The following is a 22,521-nucleotide window of genomic DNA, read 5'->3' on the forward strand; positions in this document are numbered from 1 at the left end:
AGTTCACAATTAAGGATCAGATTTGCAAGTTCGTGCACAAAGTGTAGCTGCAAATTCTTCCAGAGACCAAACTCAATTCCCATTTGATCCCTATGCACGCACAAACAAGGACTGCAGACACGACTGCTGAAAATCTGGCCCTAAACAATTTTACTAAACAAACTGAATTAACAGACTATGCCCACACAGACAAGCACAAGACACAGTGAAATTAGTCAACATCTATACTTTCAGCTGATGGGGCTTTTTTCCTTTTTTTTTTTTGATGTGCACTACACCCAGAAATTGGACCAAGTAATCATTGAATATGCTTGTCTCCATTGCTGCTTGTTCTGAGACATTAGCACTGTGACTAACCATTTCAGGCAGCACGTGTTCACCTCTTCCTTGGATGAAAAGATGCCTTAGTGTAGATCACAGGAATGCATCAAAATAAATCTATACAACATATTAAACAGTGATACTGCCTCAAGGCTTGTAAAAGAACAAAGTAAAGCCTTGAGGGACCAGGTTAACTTCACTCACTCCCCTCATGTCAAAGTTCAAGGCATTTGAGAGAGAGAACTAAACATCAAGACAAGCTTTAACTATACTCTGGTCAATACAAAACGCATTTAATGAATTGTCTAAAACTGACAAGAGGGACAAGTAATTTAGTGTTACATGCAACAGATGTTACTCATACCACAGAACTCTATACATAAAAGCAGTTTCCACCTACATCCTTGATACAAACCAGAAAATTACTGCAGTAGTAATTTAAATACTATTTTGTGAATTCAATCTAAAATTTCTATTTTCTCTACGGAACACTGCATGTTTCACAGTCAAGTTTATCCTCAGCAACTTAGTGTTTATAATCCACTTAGCCATACAACATAAGTGTCTCTCTGACATTCAAGTTTAAGAAAAAATATCCTAAAATTAGTTTAACTAATTCTTTAAATAAATGGGTACGCAGTTGGAATTCTTCATATTTAGAAGCTGACATGGGCAAAAAGCAGCACAGCACCAATTACAGAAAAAAGCTGAACCTATATATTTTGGTGTCAGAGTCTGAAACACAAATATTTTGCTTTTCCAAATCGCATCACCAACGTTCTATTGCATTGATTTAAGTTAACTGACACAATATTGCTACCACTTCTCAATCTAAAAACTAAAATGGATCTCTTAATACTCTTCTATGCCCAGCAAGTTTGCTGGGAATTTTGTTTGTTTGTTCATTTTTAAAGCAAGGACACTTCTGCCTGCCAAGTTCAACACAAAGTATTTGGTTTAAGATTTTAAGACAGAAGGCACTTTTAACATTCAGCCTTAGAATACTGAGTGCAGAAACAACATTTACAATTTTGTTCCTTGGTTTAAATCTGCAGTTTAATTTTTTTTCCCCAATTAGTTATTAGAGAGAGCAATGATAGCACTATATCACATTTCATTTTCAAGAGTACATTTACTTACTTATCCCACTAAATAGGTTGTCCTTCCAAGGGATCTTATGTGTGTCAGGCCTAAAGTTCACTTCCCAATATAGCACAAACCAAAGATCCTGACGAAGATCAATTAACTGCTTCTTCAGTGCACTACTTGGTTATCCCACTCAGTCAGTGGTTTCCACTGCGAATTGCAATTTTATACTGCAGCATTCATTTAACATCAAACATTAGTAACACTGGCTGGCTGACCACAGTTTAAAAATGAAACAGCTCTGCATGGAAATTAAGTCCTTTGATACATCAACCCCCAATCTGCATATTATATCCTGGTGGCAGCCTCCTATTGACCACATTAAGCTATTTTCATTCTGTACAGAAAGTAATGAAGTTGTGGTTTAATGAACATACTTCAGGTTTCAGCTTAAATTCTATTTTCATTACTCGAGACAAAAAAAAAAAGGAACAAACCCCAACCATCATTCTTGTGAAAGCACTAGCAGCGAGTGCAGCAACACGATGTTCTCTATAGAGGTCACTTCTTCCATCGTACCAGTCGACTGTTAGCTGAACACTCTGACAGCTCCTAGGCTAATGAGATTGTACAGTGAGTTCTCCAGGGATGAAACCAATATTTCTAATTTTATTTACAGTATAAGTCCTAGTCAAATCTAAGTCCATCAGCTAAAAAAAAGTAATACACATACTGTAAACATGGCAACATTAAATATGGTAATGCTAGTCTAGAATATTTAATGTCATGATCACATCTTGTTATACCTGAATTTATATACAGGATATTTTATAGCAAGTGTTATCCACTTCACAAGTGGAGGGGGAAGAGAGTCTAGGTTTTGCTGTGGCTAAAACTCCTTCAAAGTAAAGTTAAAGCTTGTCTTTGATTGTATTAGAGCTTTCTTTCATAACCACATTTAAGTTGAAGATTAGCACACAAAAAATTATCTAGGGCCCCTTCAATTTTATAATTAAAAATTCAGTTATGATTCTCAGGGATAGTGTCTGATATGGAGAATAAAAAAATTACTGCAAAATAAACTTAATGGAAGTTGGGTCTTCAGACTGTCAGTCAAAAGTTCAAACAGGCGTTATTCCTGTTTGGGTTGGAGTTGCCGTTTCCAGGCCTCGTTCAAATAAACTAGTCGTTTGTAGTTGATGATAAAGAGAATGAAGTTCAGCAAATATGTGATGACGCAGACAATGCAAAATTCCTTCAGCACGAAGTACAGAATGTATGCCAAGTACAATGACCCTACTACAGACACTATGGAGGATGTCATGAGGATTAGAGCTGCTACTGCACTTGCTGTCATACCTGCAACAAGAGAGAGAAAGTTACTACCGCTACTCTCATTCCCCCCTTCCACACAAATCAAAAAGCCTAAGCACTCTAATTCAAACTGCAGGCTACTCAGCAAGTCTGTATTACATAAAAGTCTGTTTAAAATACCATGAGTTCAAGATGGCTGACAAATCGCTAGTTGGAGGGGAGCTTCTAGGTTCTGTATGACAGTCCTTTGATAAGAAGTATGTGTAGTATTAATCATCTTCCGTATTCCAGAGTTATGGGAAAGTTACAGGTTTGTTGTGTCTATCAGTATTAATAGCTTTATGGCAGATCATATAGTTATGAAGAAATATGCATACATTACATTTCATGCACTATTTTTGCCTTCTATCTCTATTACTCCTGCAAAACTTGTAAATTCCATTTTTATTTCCTCTCTTTTCTATTGTGCAATCCAATGCTAAATACATTAAGTGAAAATACCAGTGCAGCAACTGTCTTGACGCTTATATTAACAGCATAGCAGGAAAAAATGCAATTGCTTGTTATCAGTTGTTTTTTTAAGCCCTTTGGACAGATGTATCATTAGGCTGGTGCTAAAAAATAGGATAAAAAAATCACATGCATTTATCTGGTCTCTTTCAGGTTGCACAATGTATAATGCACTCCTGTTTCATCACCACAGACCTGTTATATATTTTAGGCTCTAAACTGAATTAATACTTACCAAGTAGCATTTGTAGTATATAAAACACGAGTCCAAAAACACTGTTTGACTGATTTATTGCACTGTCCTTTCCAAAGATGGAACCCAACAGACCGAATCCTCGACCCCATCTGTAAAACAGTGAAACTAATTAACTTGTATTTGGGTACCTATTGCTTTACATCAGTATTTTCAATTCATCACGGACAGGAAAAAAAAAAGAAAAAAAGATACATATATTGTGACATGACGACTGCAGTCATATATGAAGTTCAGGGGTATCCCTGAACCAACCAAGCAGCTTGCACCAGAGGGTGCACTAGGTACAACTTTATCCCATGCATTGCTGATACAAGTTATTTGACACACCAGGAACCACCAAGTTCACACGACTGCAACTTCACCAAATACTGTGTCTGCTTCTTAAGGTTGTAGTTCAAAGCTCTTTTGTCAAATAAATACTTCCTTCCTCCAACAAGAGCTTTAGTCGTTCTCTCCACTACAGCAAATTGGACACATGCTCACTAACCAGCTGAGGGAAAATGGTACAACTTGGTAACTAGTTGTTACCAGCTCTGCCAGGACTTACCTCACTGGCACCAGAGCAAGCAGATCGGAACGTGTGTTTGCACTTCAGCTGCTCCTGATCAGTCTAACACCTTAGGAGGAACCCAAATCCATCAAGCAAACAATCTGGTGATGGTACCAAAAAAAGATTCACAGACTTTATTTGTTAGATCCCTTGCACAGTGTGATGTTTTGAACTAGCACCTTAACCACAAAGTGACTTTCAACTTTTTAGTGATAAGGTAGAAAGTGGCACAAGCCCTACAAAACTGCTGGTGCAATAAGGGGGATAAAAGATTAAATTAGCAAATGTATTTGTGCTAGAAACCATTAATTTGATGCCCTAAGGCAGATCACGCCATTATTTGTAAAAACAAGGCAAGGACTATACTTCGTGTCACTTGAAAGTATGAAAAGAAGTTAACGCTACTTCAACATGCAACTTAACTTACAGGAGAATGTGAGAACATCTGCTAGCATGACTTTGGAGCATCAAGTCAAGCACTACATAAACGTAAGGCTAGGTTCACATTATCAGGTTAACTTTCACATAACTATGTAAAAAAAAAGCGCAGTTCCTCCCTGCTGTTGCAGCAGAAAACGTTAGTGTGCTACATTTATGCCAACAGAAGTGCAGTTTCCGAATAGCTTGTTGTACTGGTGGCAATGGTTCTAAACCAAACTAAACCAAGATGCAGCAGAGGTTTGCTCTCTACACACCACAGGAACATTGCTGATACAGTTCATCATACATCTGAGACCAGTGAAAGGCTACCACCACATTACAAGTAGTTTCCTCACATGAGAAAGTTGCCACAATAAGTACAATTTAATACCATCTCCAAAACACTTCATAATCTCACAGCCATTTGTGCAATATTTTCAAAACATATTTGAATTAATCATTTTAATTCAAACTTAGTAACTGTCTGCAATTAACTATTATACCTGAGTCTCATGCTCTTCTCCCCAAGAAACTGAGCAGAGAATTAGGTTCCAATTCCCAGGAAGCATGTTTACAACATAAACAGTAAAAAAAACCCCAAAACCAACAAACATACTTTCAACTAGTTTGGTCTCAAATCTTACAAATGACTGAAGTTAAACTTATGTGTAAATATAAAGCTTCAAGCCAGCATAGACAAGACCAACACTTGCTTTACCACGGGGACAACGCCTCACACCCCAGAGCTGCGAAGGGTTAGAAAGACAAGTAGGAAACTGCTTGGGGGAGCAGTGCAATACTGCCTCGCTCCCTGCAGTCAACCTAGTTTAATTTGGGGCTATGCAAACCATGGGGGACAAAGCTGGTTACACATCCTCCCTGCAGCATATGAAGGGCAATAGTCCCAGTTAACATATAATATAGTTTGTGGGCAAAGTAGTATCGAGGACAGATGGCAAAGATCTGGAAAAGTAGCTGGAGAGATGCGAGTGCAGCACTTCAGAACTAAGGGAGCCACATTTCCAAGAGGGAGGGATTTTAAAAGAGACCAAACACCATGCAACAACACATAAGCAAACATTGTAAAGAAATACTGCAAATTCCAAAGCATCTCAGCTATGGTGAGACTTTCCTCCCACATACTGAATGTTATCTGGATTTTAAGTGAGAACTGTTTATTTTTTAGCCTTACTTTGATAAGATGGTCACAGGACATGTAACAACTGTCTCCCAGTCACCAAATACAGCATTAAAGAGCCAGACAAATATATTAAAGGTATTATCATTTTACATTTAATAGTCTATTTTATTTTTCTGTATTACCACATTTATAGATCTTTCAGCTTACTATCCACAGGTGCAATTTATTGTTCCAGTCTCCAAGCGAGAATTCTTTGCAGGGTGACATTAAACTCCATTTGAACACACTCAGGCCTTTCCTTACCGAGAGACTAAACAGTGTAACTCAAAGCGTGCCCAAGTCTATGGTTCAACATTAGCTTAGCTCAAAGTAACTGCAGGATGCTGAATTCCTACCTTCTCCCTGCCCTAGCTGTATGCTCTCACTTCTGATGCTCATGAGATCCTGTCATGTTTGCAGGCAAACTCAAGCTTAAAACATCAGAAACTTTAGACAGAATCTGACTCTACATTTATTCTGCAAATGAATAAAATGTTGCTAATGGAAAAATAACAAGTTCAAGCCCTTCCTGACAGTCAGTGTCCCCAAGTGATCTGTTCATAGCTGCAAGAAGGTCAGAGCACAGTGAAAGCTTTTTCCACGTGCAATAGTTCATTAAGTGTCTTGCTGGCCTCGTAGCAGCTTTAAGGACATCAAGTATTAAATTTCAGTCCATGGAGTACAGCTCTAATCTTGCATCTTATTCCACACACTTCAAGACATCTAAGCAGCCTGTAGTTTAAGACACGGAGCACTTTTTCCAGCCTTATAAGGTTTGAAGTTTGAGGAAGTTTTCCGCAAACTGAAAAGCAAAAAACGTAGACTTTGTGTATTTCTAATTTCTCTACTGAAGAGGCTAAATCATGTCCTAATGCTATCAAGGAGCTCCCAAAACCCACTAAAATGCACAATGAACCAAGCACTTTTGCAAGCAATTGGACAAAGGAAGAAAACTGAGTATGATAAAAACCTTCCTTCTCACACTGAAATCTTGCGAATCACACCTGAGTTATCATAACTTTGAAAGTCTAAAAACATACAGCAAGCAAACAGCAAGAAGGAAGATTGCAGTCCTAACACTGGAATAAATGTCAAGAAATAAAACATCAGTAAAAAGGACTATAAACTGCTCAGAATTGTGTCATGGAACTTGCCTTTCTTATACAGGATATAAGTTACAGCAACTATTGTTAATTTGGATCAATTTTTTGGACACAGAATAGTAAGTAAAATGAACTGCACTAATTAAAGAATTGCTTGCATAGCAAGATACAAACATAATCCAACATCACCAACTTTTTCCTGGTACTGACTTGTGGCTCCCCATCCCTGAAGCAGTCAAGTGTTCTGTTGGGCACATCATGCTGAAGTCACCCTGCGTGATTCAGAGCAGTATGACAAACCGATGTGGCAAGCCGGCTTTTGCCACACCCAAGTTTCACTTCTATTAAAAAAAAAAAAGGCATCTGAACTAACTTCAAGGAAGTTCTTTTAAAACAAATACTTAAGATACCTTCCTATATGTTTTAAGTACCTCAAATTCTCTCTCTGTTCAAGATGACAGCCTGCATCACTTCTCATTTGCAGGTACAACTTTGGTCTTGAAAAAAATTTTCAGAATAGTGACTCAAGAAATACAAGACAAAGTGTTTAGAACTGTTCATGTAGTTTCCTAATATCGAAAATTGAATACTGCCATGACTTTTAGGCCAATGTCCTTTTTATCAAAAGGAGGTCTTAAAAATTGTTATCCACCCTCTAAGCAGTGTACCTTTTGGTTTGTGATATTTAGCAAAGCTCAGAAGCGTTGGATTTTTAGAAGTTTAAAGCAGTATTTGCATGCACTTGACACTTCTTAGCAGGAAGACAAGAACAACTGATGTAACTTTGATCCACAAGTGACATCTCCAATAAAGTCTGATACTGTTAAATCATTACCTCCTTTGCACAATTACAAACATCCTCAATGTTCCAGAAGAGCGTATTACAGGAGTACACTTTAATTCTCAACATTTTACCATAATTTAGCAGAGACAATACCACTGGCAGAAAGGCAGCCAAGAGATCCTCCTGCAGTACACTAGTATCTCAGTCATTTTAAAGGACAAGTAAACAACCTCCATGTTTAATAAGTTAAAAGCTGTAAGAGTTATCAGTATTAGCTCAAAAAGCAACAGAATTCCAAGTCTGCCAAACACAGCAAGTCAAACAATCAAACAAAAAGTATGTATTTAGCCAGGAGTCAGATTATTATCTCGTTCACTCTCTGTAAGAAACGCTATACTGCTTTTTCTAGCCAAGCACCCCAATTCTGACAGTACCTGCAGGAGACGTTTTTAAGGGCTTCTACAAAGACATCATTCCCCAAGATGCTCTCCTTGACCTCAATTATCATTAAGTTAAGAATCAGCTTAAGAAACTTCTGAACTGGGGTTTTACCTGCATCAACATGCTCAGTAGCCTACCTTGAAGCCTTCCTGAATGTACCCAGATGCTTTCTGAACACATACTTTTGACCTCCTCTGCATCCCCTGGTGATGAATTCCAGAATCACATCACCTCAATTTCATTTGGCAATCCTTAGTTCTCATGTCAGGGAAAGAACTAACTACTGTAAATTCATTTTAACATGAAAATAACCATACTAGATCAGGTCAAGCACAACTAGCTACAGTACTATGTCCCTGACATCAGTGAGTAGCAAACACCTTGAACAAAGCATACATATCATACTTCCCAGTTCACATTCTGGTCTCCTAAATGTCTAGTTGAAAATGCTATCAAATCCTTCAGGAGACCAGATTATTAAATGGCACATATGATTCAAAATCTGAGAACGCTCTGCATTTGTGCAGCAGCACGTTTTCCAACACATTTCTCTCTCTCGATTACTGGGTTTGCCGCAATGAAAAGGGCAAACAATAAAAAAATTGATTCTATTTTCAGAGAACTGTAAGTAATGAACTCAAGTTTTGTTTTCTGAGTAACACTAGATTACTCAAAGCCTCTCATTTCAGGATTACTTTTCATCCCATAAGCATTATTTTGTTATCAACAGCAAGCACCATTTACCACTTTGTAACCCTGAAGAAACAATAAATATAATTTTCTAAAAAAGCTTAGACTGGATAAGCGATATGCACATTTCCTTAAGCGTTGTCTGACTTCTGAGATAAGTTATGGTACAGAATGAAAGTTCTCAGGAGGAGAGTAAAGCTGGCCTGTGCTCACACATCGCCATCAGTGAAAAGCTCATATAAAGGTCAAAGGATCTGGACCATGTTAATACTTAGCAATATTAAGAAACTTTAGTTGCAGCTTCTTTACAGCCTCACTAGAGGATTTTGGATTAAACGTAGTTCATGGTTACAAGGTCGCTTAGGCCACACTAACAGTTTTAATAAATTAAGTAAAAGCCTTCAATTAGAAGCCACCAGAAAGAAAGGAGATTAAAAATTCCCATTTGTAAACTTGCCAAGAATGCTCAAAAATTTCAATACTCTTAATTTTATGTTTAAATCTATTAGCAGTATTTACCATAAACAAATGAAATTTTGTTCTATATATCTTCCAGCTCTACCTCAGAAACAGTCCAAAAAAAAAAAACCCCTCATTTTCTAGATCTGCAAAATCTCAAGCAGTTAATTATTTTATAGCAGTCTTTACAGAAACACTGGTTAGTCAAGCTACAAGCCAACAGCATTGTATGCCTTCTACATAATCTCTTCTATTAAGCTATCATAAACAAGCCTGAATTTGAACTATAGGCACTTTGTTAAATACACTTTGCATCACGCAAAATAATTCAGCCCTATTGCAAATTCCAGTCAAGCTAGAAATGATGTATTTATGAAAAGTGAAAATACATGTGCCAACAAAAGACAACTCACATAGCTAGGGTACTGCTGTATTTTGTAAAATATGTGCCTCAGCCACTACATATTATATCAGTTCAAAGTATTAAGTCATCAGTTTTCTTTTCAAAAGATGAGACAAAAATTGCTTGAATATCAGCTTCTGCCACTTTGGGAACAACTGGCTTTAGAACCACTGAAGCTGTTACTCTACAGATGTTCCCGAAACACCTTCCTTCCCAGCACACTGAATAACCCCCAGCCAAGTCCATTATCTATCACCTCTGTCTGAGTCCTGTTTGCACACTTGCTGCCTACCTGGCTGGCAGACCAAATGGGAGAGATAACCTTAGCTCACGCAGCAGGTTTTTTTCCCCTTCAGCAGAGGTAGTACTTTGAGTTTCTCTCCCCTCCCCTTTGGCATTGAATCCATTTCCATAAAACTTTAGTGACTTGTATCCTTCATTAAATTTTTCCATTAAAAAATGAAAAATTATAAAATAAATTATTAATACACAACACACAGAGGCAAAATCTTCTCCAGAAACCAGGGTAAAAAAGCAGTACAATACAACCTATCTTGGCCTCAAGCTGTTTGCGCTTTTTTGGCTCGGTTCCCTTAGCAGTAAAACCTGTATCATACTCATCTGGCTACAGCTATGCCAATTCACCATCATGCTGAACCCACAGCACTCCAAATCCCGCTGAAGCAAAGTGCTTGACATACTAGATGGATTCTGTATATGCTGATTTCCCTCTGCCCAACCAACAAGCCAGAGATCTTCAAACCTTCCCTCAGACAGCAAAAACAATGAACTAACTGAAGTACAGAGTAACTGAAGCAGCACCATTACACCTGCTATCTAACAATTTGCAATCCTCAGAAATGAACAGCCACCAATTTTAAATTACAGACAGATTATAGCTGAGTCTCAGGAGGCAACATTTTCATGTAAACTATTTCAGTAGGCTAAGAACCACAAATATGATTCCTGTTGAACGACCGCCAGCTGCTCCACATACCACCCTTCAGCAGTTTAACCAAACTCCTTTTTTTTTTTTTTCTTCTATACAGAATCAAAGATGCCTAACAAAAACAATAACTTGGCTCAGGTTAAGGAAACTTCTGACTAGCAAAGACTTGCAAAACTAGTAACAATTAAACAAAAAAGCACATGGGCCTCATTTGCCTACGCTGGTTCACAAGAAGGGACTAAAACTTCCCCTTTTATACTACCTGCATAGAGCTACCTTTATCATTTCTCACCTTACAACAATTGTCACAAACAACTGCAGCTGTCAACCTCAAACATATTTGAATGCTTGCTTACAGCAATAAAAAAAGTGCTGGGACATCAGGAACTTGCCATTAGTATGAAATATAACTTCTATATAACATTCTTAAGCTGGAATCAAACTTGACAGACATCAAGTTTACAGGAACCGCCCCACAACAAAACGGAATGGGAACCTGCAATATAAACATCAGGTCAGGGAGGAGGTCAGTTTTCTTTCATGTCTCATTTCCTTAGATAATGGGGTTGTTCTTGTCAACCTGATGTCTGTTACAGTCTGCACTCTATAAAGATGCACCAGAACAATAGTTCTAGCAAGGTGTGCTTCACTGGAAAACCAGCACGGGTCAAATTTGAACTGCAATATCTTATAGCATAACTGCATGCTCTGCAGAGGAATAAGCTCTACACCTGCATAATTATACTCACACAACATAGCGTTGAAGTACTATGTCAAAAGACTAAGCAATTCCAACATAATTTCCACAGGTCTAAATTCACCATATAAATTATTTATGAAGGTGAGCAGAACAATACAATATTACAGTTGGCACAGGCCATGCTTGGCCAATCCAGTAAAACAACTGCATGTCTGCACAGATCTGTCCACAACACGTGCAAAATTTTACAGATATATATTTCCAAGAACTACCAGATGATTATTTTGGGGCATCCACTAGAAGACATAAGGCAGACATGCATATTAGACTGTTTCAGAACAGGTATTTCAGAGTGGCTCCAATACAAGATGGCAATCCAAGGTCTTGCACATTAGCATGAAGTTCAGAACAGGGAATCCCTAAAATATGTCATCTATCAAATTATATATCCAGATGAACACAGCTTCTTAAAATCCTATTTTGACTTCTTCAGGAAGTCAGCTAAAGATGTTAACCTAGATCAATATTGACAATTTCCAAACCTCGTCACTTACGCAGCTGCAAATATTGCTAAAGATACACAGTGACATGTGCCCTTTGGTCATTCACGCCAGCTATCTTAAGTCTGTACTAAAGTTGTTACAGCATTAACACATGCAAGGCTACAAAACTTCCTTCAAAAAGAGCCATCTACTAATCCACTCTGCAGGAACCTCATATTAATCAAGACAGAAAGCAGAAGCATATTAGAAGACCCAAAAGTCTCCCAGGCACGTAAAAGAACAAAGCAAAAAGCTCTGGGTCTCTGCATTATGCCATACCACTATCTATATTACTTGAAATTTGTCTATTAGCTTAATTCCCTCTGTGAAACTACTGTAACAGCAAAAGCAAAAATATTTTTCAGGAACTGCTATTAGCTGGTTTCATTATAAATAAAGCCATTCTTGACACTTAATTATTCTCAAATGTAAGACGGCAATTTGCTTAAAACATCTAGAGCAACTGCCAAATGAAAATGTTAGATATTTCCCTAATACCTTCACTTATCATACTGTCCTTAGCAGTTTTTCTTTTTAAACTATTTCATGAACTTTCCCCATGATAAAAGCTTGAAATATGCTGATCATTAATATTTTGAATAAGGGATACTAGGAAAGTATCTCTCCAACGTAATCTTCTGGATGAGTCAGTCTCTGAAACAAGATTTTCTATGCTCCTCCCTCTGCATGCTTTACAACATTTCTGTTCTCATTGTTGTGCCAATACCAGATTTGGCTTAAAAGCAAGACTTGGAAATACTAACAGCTTATTAGTGAAAAAAGTCCTCCCCAAAGATCAGAACTTAGTTCCAAAGTAACTCAGCTCAGGGAGGAATATGCTAATTTATTCTCATTATTCTATACATTTAAAATTAATCCCAACACAATGATATGCTTTTTAAAGTTCAGTCCACTGTTGGAGTCAACACTCAAAATGTGAAGATTGTTACTTTTCAAGTTCCATCTGCAAATGAAGCTTAAATAGTCACACAACCAAATGAACACTAGAAGCCAGTAGAAGCCACAAAGTGTAAGTTTGTCACCCACTTAACTCTACAGAGTTAACTCTGCTAATCAGGTAATCAAATAATTTGTGATTGCCAGTGTAATAGCTTAATGAGAAAAAAAACCACACAAAAGTTAAATCTGCATTACATTGGAAAACACTAGAACACAATATTTGAAACTCTACTATCCCAGTGAAATCTAAGTTGTAGTTAAAAGTTCCTTTTAGAAATCAAGTTTCAGAGAAACTTTGGTGACGCAGTAACAAGAAATATTCGATTGGAGAGAGAGAATGATGGATGGGGAGCTGTGGCAACATGGAAAATAAGATTTAATTTCTTTCGATGTTATTCTTACTTCAAAGTTTAATAGCTTGCCATCTTGTCTTAGTTTTAAAGCAATACTCCTTTTTTGTCTGTGTCCTGTACAGCGTTGAAAGCACATTCTTCTCCAAATATGGTTTGACTGAACAGAACCTGCATGCTCCTTTTCCACAAACTCCTTTTACCACCTGCTCCAATTATCATGAGCTATCCTGACATTCACAATACTTCAGTCAGATTCTCCTAGCAACTGCTAGTGAGATTTTAGTTGATTTTATCCCTAGCAGTTCATATTATTATAAAGAATTACTACAGTAAAGTATTTACAGGTCTTACCATGACATATTCAACATTTCAGCTGCAGCATTACTAGTGAATACTGTAATTACCAAGCATTATTCCATAATTAGAAATACCTGAATATAATTGGAATTATTTTACTTCTTCAAAGCATCTAGTAAACATGCATTAAAACTATTACTTCAAATTCCCTGTCTCAATAGCAGCATTTGCAGTAACAATAAAAAGCTAATGAAGGACCAATTCTATACAAGAACAGACTCCTACAGAGGCTACTTAGGTGCTTAAATCCCTGTTACTCTCTTTTCACCTCTATAGCTGTGGTAAAATTTAGATTACTGATGATACTCACATGGTTTAATCTCAGTAGCTTGTGCATAATTTTAATTTATAAGTTTAAGTTATCTGGCAAGCTTAATGAAGTCTTCTCATTTCAGGACACTTCTCAAATAGAGACAGGAACAAACACCTTCATAAACTAAAGATTATCTGATGACAGACAGAAAAGCAGAGTTAAAGCCCTCATTCAATCACAAGAGCCTCCTTTCTAACATCTGCAGATACACATCTCTTTGCAACATAAAACAATCCCAATTCTGTCACCACAGAAGTAGTTTTAAGAATATGAGTTTCTTGTATGTTTTGCCTAAACAACTTAATCAGCTTCCACCTTGACAGAGTACGGGCTTATTCATTGGCTTGTTACAATAATACAGCAACTACCTTTGCAAAAACTGTGACAGCTTTTATGCAGGTTACACAGAATGGAAAAAAAATCTCAAGTACTCATTCAGCTGAAGGCACTAACATGATAATAACAAAATTCTCACTAGAAAAAGGAAGCTTTCAATACCTACATTTGCTGAAGAACCAAAACCCTCCCCTTCCCAGCTCCTTACATGTGGACACGTCTGCATACACCTTTGTACGCCTATATATATATATATGCACACAGACATACATATATATGCACAGAGCAGTTTTGAGATTGCTGGACAAATCATCTTATTTCTTTAGTTGAAATACTTGAGAATATGCTTCTAGAGGAGTTTCTTAATCAAATTACACCCAAAAGTATTTCCTGTGGCATTTTTATACTGGTAGCACTTGTAACTATACAGCAGGTTAAGGCTCTTCATTATTGTAATTCAATCAACTAGTTACTTGACAACAAGTCAAGCTAGCAGCATATTGAAATTTATACATTGACCGCCCTCACAGAAGTAAGAACCATTGACCTTTAGAAAACAATTGCTAAAGTAATTACTGACAGGAAACCTGTAAAATAAATCACAATTTGGACTGGGCTTTTGCTGCTGAGGCATACAAGTCTCTCTCAAATTAAGCACTTCCTCTGCATCGTGAAAGCAATCTTCTGTGCTGCCAGGTAACATTATAATGAAAAAGCAATTCAGATACTCTGATTAAAACAACCCAAAGCCAATCATCTACAATTGTACATGTTTACGTTGGCCTCAACCACTAGTCACACCTAAAGCATTTCACTCTAACCTGTATTCGCCACTAAAAGGCCTGTCCCTCTAGCTAACTGCCATTGATTACAACACAGAAACTGCGGGTGCCTCACCCTCCAGCCCGCGGTGATCCCGAAAAAAGCCGTTGCCACACCAGCCCTCCAGCAAAGGGGCTGCCTGAACCGGGAGCCCTGACACCCCTCTCCTGGGCCTGCCCGCCCTGCGGCCCCCAGCACAGACGCGGCTGCCCAGCCCCCTCCGGGCCCCAGACAAGCCCTCCCCGGGACGAGCCCCGGCCCGCAGCCACAGGCTCCCGCCGCCGCCCCCCCCCTCAGGGAACCGGCCCGGCCCCCCAGCAGCCCCCGCCTTAGCCCCCAAGGCACCGGAGGCAGCGCTCCGGGGCCCGGCTCCGCCGCTCCCCGCGCCCCTCAGCCCCTTCTCGCCGAGGGCGGCCTGAGGCGGCGGCGGGTCCCATCCTCGCCTCACCTGGAGGTGATGGCGGCGGAGCAGCGGACCCGCTCGCTGAGGTCGCACAGGGCCTGGTAGTGGAGGTCGCGGCCCTTCTCCCGCTCCAGGTGGCAGGCGTAGAGGGAGAGCAGGATGCCGGCCGCGCACACCGCGGAGCGGGCCACCCGCTCCCAGCGCGGCACCGACACTCGCAGCAGGACGGGCGCCGCCATCTTACCCCCTCCCTCCGCCTCAGCCCGCAACGCACGCCCGGCGCCAACGAGCCGCGCACGCGCACCCACACCCCATTGGTTCGCTGGGCGGGCGCGCCCCTCCCGCCCCGCCCACACCGACCGCGCCGGACGTGGCGCTCCGCGACGACGTCACGTCAGGCCGGGGCGAGGGGGTGTGGCGCGGCGGGCCGCTATGGCGACGCCTGGCGGCCATCAGGGGGCACTGCAGGGTGCCCGGGGTGTCGTCGTCGTCGTCGTCGTCCCGCCCCCCGATTTCAGCAGGAAAAAGAGGTTTTCCCCCTTTTTTCCTCAGATTTGGGCTGTTCCGGGGCGTGTTACTAAACCCGGGCACGGCTGACGTGACCCTCAGGGCTGATGTGCCACTTCACTATAGCTAAGGTGACGCTGGTCTCTCACACAGGTACTCCAGTGGCTGCACCAGGTTTTTCCCATGATTTTGGAGAGAAGGACCAAACCACTGCAGCCCGCAGCCACACAAACCCATCTGGTGCCGCCTGTGCAGAGGGACCTTGCTGAGGGCCTGTTACATTCCCTGAGTTCACCCTGAGACTTTCAGGACACGTAATTTTGGAGAAATGATATTAAAAAAAATGCATTAAAAGTTTGTTTATTCTAGCGCGCACCATAGCCTGGTGCTCCGCCTGACTCCGGAGCAGCTGTCGATGGATTTCCCCAAACCTCGCTCAGCCTTATCTTTGGAAGAGTACGCTTCGCACTTGAGCAACGGGATTTTGTCATCTGTTTCGCAGATCTAGGATCACATTTGTATCACACCTCTAAAAATAGCCAGCAGACCTGTGAGTCAGTAGCGTTGCTCAGAATTAGACGGATACAACCAGAGGCAATCAGAGCTGGATCTTCTTCCTTTCGTGCGTGTCTGGTTTCTATCAAAAGTAGCATCGATATCTGGCCGTAGTTTAAGGAAATAGCTGATACCTTGGGTCTGCCAACACAGAAGTCACCTACTAGCTGAAGATAAAATAATCTTTGCTTACTGTAAACACCCACCACAACCACCATTATTGCTTTATTTTGAGGACAGCCACCAGCAACTTGTTCTCCCTTTCCTTCCCCGTTTCCTTGTACGCACATTGTCGCTGGGCATTAGCCGATGGAAGAGCGAGTCAGTACAAAGCGAAGCTCTCTCAGTTTTCCCAAGGCAGGCAGGACGACAAAACACAACGCCAGCATTCATACCGCCAGTTATGCCATCCGTGCCTTCATTGTTCTGCAAAACAAAATGAATTCAGAGACGTGTTGCAAAACGACTTCAGCAACAAGAAGGAATCCCTCTACCAGCAAAAAAGAGAAATTGAAAACTATTAATTAAAAAGAGTCGAGCAAACCATTCATTAAGAAATGAGTTGTTATCTCACGTATTTAGAGCTTGGCCCTTAAATAAGATGAGTTCTAGTCGAAGTTCTGCCTTTTTGTCAACCAAACGGACGCTGTGGGATGTTGGGCCCGGGACACATCGCTCAGGCTGGCAGCAGCGAATGGAGGAGCGGGGCTGAGCCCTGCCCTGCCCTGTCCGCCTCTGAGCGCTCCTGCCTAACTCCGGGAACTATCCACGGGGCCAACCACAGGAGAGAAAGTGCCAAATCTGAAGTGAATTACTGTCTGTCTGTCTGTCTGGAGTGCAAAACTCATAATGCTTCGCAGGCATTTGACAAAACCCCAAACCCAGAGCTGCTGAGGAAGAAGCCAAAATGGAGAGAGGCCAAGAGTAAAAGAACCAGAGAGCAGTGGTGTGCGGAGATGAGCTCCTGCAGTAATGCCAGCAGTCTGAACTTACATGGATGCCACTGTTCAGAATATGACATATTGTTTATATTCATCTCCTAATAACATTTACATTAAAAGCAACTGTTTTTCTGACCAAAGCTTTGCTTTTGGATTATCGTTGCTGCATAAACTCCCAATATTCACGCTTCCTTTATCAGAGAACTGTTACATCCCCTCACATACGAGATGTTGAAATGACTGGTTTTACATAGCTACGTCCCTTTCAACCGAGGAAATTGTGAACAAGCAGTTTTTTGTCATGATAACGGCTTTATAATGAAGTGAGATAACGTTGCAGGGCGGCAATCGCATTTTGGGGATGAATGTGTGTATGCATACTCTAAGGACAAGAAGCGAGGTGCCTGCTTATAATGGGAAACAGAGTTGTATGAATTTTTACTTTCTGTTGAGACTAATTTGAGAGTTTATTACCTCCTCAGGTCTAATCCTGCATATGTTAGTCTTCTAGACTCTTTTCATTCTTTTCAATGGGGTTTAGATCAAGAAGTAAACCAAACTGGTGTGCTAAATTAACTAAGGATCAGATTTACCTCTGATATATCTGGACTTAGGTAGTAAACTCTAGGGACTATATTTTAATTGCAGTCCAAGTTCTATGACATAACTTCTGCCTTTCTCATCCTTATTAAATGATTAATTCTTCTCTAAAGCTCTGCTAAGGTTAATAACTCACAGCAGATTCCAGAAATCATTTGTGTTTTGCCTAAAGAACTCCCTCCATTTAACAAAGTAAATGCAGTGACGTTCACTTTATCGTAACCGCTCTGCATCTAGTAGCCTGACTACACAGTAGAAGGCCGGATTTTTAATTTATTCTCTCTCATTTGCTATTTTTATTGTGTTCCCCTCCCTGGACTATTCAATACCAATCTTTTCAAGCTGTTTTTCACCATCTGTCTCCAAACTTTCCAGCCCCCCCCTTTTTTTTTTTTTTTAAAAAAAAGCAGCTACCTTCCAAACTGATTCAGATGTGCAGACCCTTCCACCCAGAGGGACAGCCAAGATGGGGCCAGGCCTTGCTAGAGCCAACAGCAACCATGGTGCTGTCATGATCTATCTCGTGCTAGAGCTGCTGTGTATAAAAAAAATAAATACAGTAATTATTTATTAAAAAAGACATCCCTCAAAATAGAGTGTCTTGAAACCCACAAACCCAAAAAGCTCACGCCAGCCCGCACAGATGGCTTTGTGCGTGGGGCTGAGGTGGGCAGGAGGTGCCCTCGCTCCTTTTTGGGGTGGATTGTGGTAAATCACAGCCTTTTGGGTGAAACTCAGCAATTCTGCGAAAGGCTGAAGGGCTTTTGGAGGCTCCTTCACGGTGTCTCGCGTGCTGCCTCCGGGCTTCTCCAGAGAGAGCGGTTCCCACAGGGCAGGCGCACGTCTGAACACCGTTTAACCGTTTAATTTTCACAGTGGTACCCACCGCCATCGCGCTCTCAAACCGCCGTTTCCCGCTCCGGGCCAGCGTCTCAGGCGGGCGGCGGAAAGGGCGGGCCCAGCGCAAGCCCCGCCTCCCCGCGCGGCGTTACGGCAGTGACGCAGGAGCGCGCGGCGGGTGTCGGGTGACCTTCAGAGGCGGTGGCTGGCGGTCGGCGCGAGGCCGTGTTCTCTCTTCTCCTCAGCTCAGCAAACCTCCCCCGCCGCGATGCCGAGGGGCGGACGGAGCCGCACGTCCCGCGTGGCGCCCCCCGCCAGGTGAGGGCCGTTGGGCTCCTTCTTCCCTCCTCTCCTCCCCCCGCCCCCCTGTAGGCCGCAGGCGGCAAAGGCCTTTCCGCCATTCCGGGGTTGGGCGACGCACCGGGGTGAGGGGGGTTGGCCCGGCCCGGCCGCTTTGAGCTCGATTATAGCAAGGTCGGCGCTTGGCGGGAATGGAGGTGGATGTCCCCAGCATTCGCTGGGTGGCAGGGCCCGGCCACCCAGTGCTTGAGCGTTAAGGGCCTACTTAATCAGCCCCTTTAAGGCTATATCTCATTTCCCGCAAAATAGCACGCTTCTTTGAGGTGTGGGGGGTGCAGCTAGTCCTTAAAACACAGCCAGAAGGAAGCCTGTAAACCTTACCCTGTTGTGCATTAATTACTCACCAGAACATTGTGTTCCTGCTATCAGTGCACAGGGTATAATAAGGAGGAACTGCAACTGCATGCTCCTTGCAACCGGGTGGTCTCTGCCTGCTGTGAGTTTGGAGTGATGATGTGAGGTTTCTCTTTATGTCCTTGCAGTCGGGCACCGCAAATGAGAGCTGCATCACCAGCGCCTGCTGCTCGGGCGCCTGTCCCAGCAGCGGCCCCAGCTTCTGCTGTGGCTGCTCCTGCACCAAAGCAGCCTGGTCTGATGGCACAGATGGCTACAACTGCTGCTGGAGTTGCTGTAGGCTCTGCTGTCGGCCATACCATAGGTCATGCGCTTACAGGAGGGTTTGGTGGAGGAAGCAGCTCAGAAGCTGCGAGGCCTGATATTACTTATCAGGTAAGAGAAAGCATAGCTGGATGCTAACTAATGAGGCGCAGTTAACTTGGCAGATCAGTTATATATATAGGCTTAGGTAATTGCTATAGACATAAAAACCATGCAAGTAGCAGCTGGGAAAGCATGGGTAACTGTAGAGACTCGGTCTCCATGGTAACTACCACAATCACCATGAGTGTCTTAAAAGTAGTTCAAAGGGATGCATGAGTGCTTGCAGTAGGGTGTTAGTGTTGTATTCTGCTGTAGTACCCCTCTGATTGAGACAGGACGTGTTCCAGGCCTGATTGACAGTAAGGTCTATTGCAAGACCCCTTTGTGCTGCTCACACATTAAGGTAATGCTGTTACCTTGCCCAGATGCTATCCAGAGTTACTGAAGTGTATCCAAAGTTACCTAAGTGTTTGTCACTTACAAAACTGTTCAGAATGTGTCATGCCACTGCTGGAAACTTATTTTGTACTTCAGCCCTTTTTTTGTTTTCCGTTTAAACAGTAACACAACATTTTGACTAAAACTCAGGGAGGAAATACAGAGCAGGCAGTACTTGGGGTGGTTTCGTAGGAGCTGTGGTAGGGATGCTCATGAAAGCGTGTGCCATTTCAGGAGCCCCAGGCAGCTCAGCCTGCCTACCAGCAGCAGCAGTCGCAGTTTGCTCCTTGCCAGTATGAAATGAAACAATTCCTGGAGTGTGCACAGAACCAGACTGACCTCAAGCTGTGCGAGGGCTTCAGTGAAGTGCTGAAGCAGTGCAGGTTTGCTAATGGTAAGTTGACAGTGCTACCAGGCAGCTACTAAATGAGTTAATCAGTAAAATTATCATGGGAATGTCCTGGGTTTTTTTGAATCCATACGGTAAAGAATAGATTGATGCAGAGCACATGCACTGAAGTAGGTTAGAGCAAGCTGCTGTTCTGTTTGGTTTCCTGTCTTGGTCCTGTATGTGTAGCTGGAGGTGATGGGGTGGGGAGAGGATGAATTCCTGAAGCTTTTGTGCTGCTGCGTGGACAAAGCTGACAGTTTGGGAGAGTGGTGGCAGCAGGCTTGGAGAATCAGCACAGCGCTGCTGGCCTGCAGCAAGCACCGGTTTGGCACAACTCACAACCCATCCTGACCTGGGAGAAAGGAGACTGCCGAACACCGGTGTCAGGGTGTTCAACACCTCCCAGCAAATAGATGAAGGGAGAAGGATCACCCCAGATGTTAGCATACCTCTGCTTTACAGCAAGGAAAACCACCCGCCTTTCAGGAATTCCAAACTTACCGCAGTTAACTGATAACTTCTTACCTTACAGGTTTAGCCTAAGCCTTTGGAACAAGGTTGCTGAAGACCATCTTACAAGAACTGACCTATGAATGAAAAAAAAAGCTTCATTAATAAAGTCTAAAGCTGTCTGATATCTTGTTAGTTCACATATCCGCACTATTGTCCTCCTTGTGGCACAATTCCTGCCATAGCCACTACAGATGTGATACAACTTACAGCAGCAAATTAATTTAGCACAAGATGGAAGAATGAACAATAAAGCAGAATGAGCTGATTTGGGTTAACTGATTTGCTGATTGTTGTGTTGAATGTAAGTGATGTGGTGTATAAATAAACTTCTCTCTCTGAAGTACCTTGCTTTAGTGGACTTTGGAGTTGAGTGAAAGGTGAGACCTGATTTTGGCAAGTTCCTTTCTGCTTGTCAGCGGTGGTGCCTGCAGGGCCTGAGCTGCAGGAGGTGAGGAACACCTGTGGCTCTGTGGTTGGACATCTGCCTGAGCCTTTGAGCCCCACTGCTGATGGAAACACTGCGTGAGAAGGAAGCTGTGTCTTGTTCCACGCTGTTCTGCCTGCGGTGGGGCTCTGTTCCCCAGCGGCATCTTCTCATCCCTTTAAAAACAAGCTCCGTATTAAGATTCAAGAGATTCTGAGAAATCTTCCCTCTGCTCAGAGAGGATCTCAGTGGTTGGCCATTACCTGTGCTATGGAGCAGCTGTTTGCTTGTGAGATAACAGCCTTACATGAGCCTCACAGTTCCAATAACACAAGCAGAAGCTGTTGGGTTTTTTTCTTCCTCCATTTTGTGGTAGGAGTCTTGGACTGAAGAAGGTGGGAGGATTGAAGGTATATTCTCATGGGGAGAGCACAGCAGGGAATAACCTTGCACTGAAAATTGCCATTCCTGTTAAAAATACTTCCATAGCACGACCTGTTTTTCCTGAACTGTTTTTATGCTGTTGGGTATTCTGCCTGTTCCCAAGAGCCCCCGTCTGTGATCTGCAGTACCTGGAAATGAAAAGATAAAAATCAGGATTCAAAATGGGGAGGGGTTACCTCAGGCCTGGGGGACATGGACACAACTGTCTTTCCTGGTGACACTACCAGTTTTGCTGCTGCTGCTCAAGTTCCTATCTCAGTTGCCAGGTATCTCACTGTCCTGGTGAAAAGAAATAAAATCCGTTTGGGCCAGAAACGCCCGCACTGGGCTGGTGCTGAGTTTGCAGCAGACATCCCTAAAACACTCCCTGCGAGCAGGCAGGAGATGCGCTTAGGCTTTGGGGAAAGCGCAGCGCGGCCGGTAAAACAGTTCGCAACTCGCCGTGGTTGGAAAGCGACAACCCACGCAGGAAAGCCGGGAGGAGGGACCCGGCCACACCGGGGTCCGGGCGAGCCCCGATTCCCACCCCCCAGCATCTCGCTTCGGGGCGGCTCAGCCGTGACTCAAAGAGGCGATTTAGCTCCGGGGCTGAGCCC

General features: G+C 42.3%; 2 protein-coding genes and 1 long non-coding RNA gene across 4 annotated transcripts; 1 reads left to right on the top strand and 2 right to left on the bottom strand.

Annotated features, from left to right (window-relative positions):
* Positions 1-590: 590 nt before the first annotated feature.
* On the bottom strand, positions 591-15,542 carry VKORC1L1 (vitamin K epoxide reductase complex subunit 1 like 1). The gene is made up of 3 exons (XM_054847279.1): positions 15,298-15,542; positions 3,467-3,576; positions 591-2,766 (listed from the first exon to the last, which is right to left on the bottom strand). Exons 1-3 carry the CDS (start codon positions 15,489-15,491, stop codon positions 2,540-2,542), a joined length of 531 nt encoding a protein of 176 aa, XP_054703254.1. The 5' UTR covers positions 15,492-15,542; the 3' UTR covers positions 591-2,539.
* Positions 15,543-16,119: 577 nt separating this feature from the next.
* Positions 16,120-18,792, bottom strand: LOC129215088 (uncharacterized). 2 transcript variants are annotated; one of them, XR_008579883.1, is made up of 3 exons: positions 18,742-18,792; positions 18,270-18,387; positions 16,120-16,740 (listed from the first exon to the last, which is right to left on the bottom strand). It is a non-coding gene; the product is annotated as an uncharacterized LOC129215088 (long non-coding RNA). The 2 variants fall into 2 exon arrangements; XR_008579882.1 differs by having other exon boundaries at positions 18,270-18,390; positions 18,742-18,790.
* A 51-nt stretch (positions 18,793-18,843) lies between these two features.
* On the top strand, positions 18,844-21,405 carry CHCHD2 (coiled-coil-helix-coiled-coil-helix domain containing 2). The gene is made up of 4 exons (XM_054847698.1): positions 18,844-19,013; positions 19,538-19,784; positions 20,388-20,547; positions 21,077-21,405. Exons 1-4 carry the CDS (start codon positions 18,964-18,966, stop codon positions 21,085-21,087), a joined length of 468 nt encoding a protein of 155 aa, XP_054703673.1. The 5' UTR covers positions 18,844-18,963; the 3' UTR covers positions 21,088-21,405.
* Positions 21,406-22,521: the final 1,116 nt, after the last annotated feature.

Source organism: Grus americana, chromosome 19, assembly GCF_028858705.1.
Source record: "Grus americana isolate bGruAme1 chromosome 19, bGruAme1.mat, whole genome shotgun sequence".
Taxonomy (NCBI): Eukaryota; Metazoa; Chordata; class Aves; order Gruiformes; family Gruidae; genus Grus; species Grus americana.

Excerpts from the sequence above, each read along its gene's own strand:
- CHCHD2 (XM_054847698.1), top strand. The coding sequence starts at position 18,964 with ATGCCGAGGGGCGGACGGAGCCGCACGTCCCGCGTGGCGCCCCCCGCC. Across the intron at positions 19,014-19,537 it reads CGCGTGGCGCCCCCCGCCAG|TCGGGCACCGCAAATGAGAG; the intron begins GTGAGGGCCGTT and ends ATGTCCTTGCAG. Across the intron at positions 19,785-20,387 it reads GGCCTGATATTACTTATCAG|GAGCCCCAGGCAGCTCAGCC; the intron begins GTAAGAGAAAGC and ends GTGCCATTTCAG.
- VKORC1L1 (XM_054847279.1), bottom strand. The coding sequence starts at position 15,491 with ATGGCGGCGCCCGTCCTGCTGCGAGTGTCGGTGCCGCGCTGGGAGCGG. Across the intron at positions 3,577-15,297 it reads TCCGCCGCCATCACCTCCAG|ATGGGGTCGAGGATTCGGTC; the intron begins GTGAGGCGAGGA and ends ACTGTTTTACAG. Across the intron at positions 2,767-3,466 it reads TATACTACAAATGCTACTTG|GTATGACAGCAAGTGCAGTA; the intron begins GTAAGTATTAAT and ends CTCTTGTTGCAG.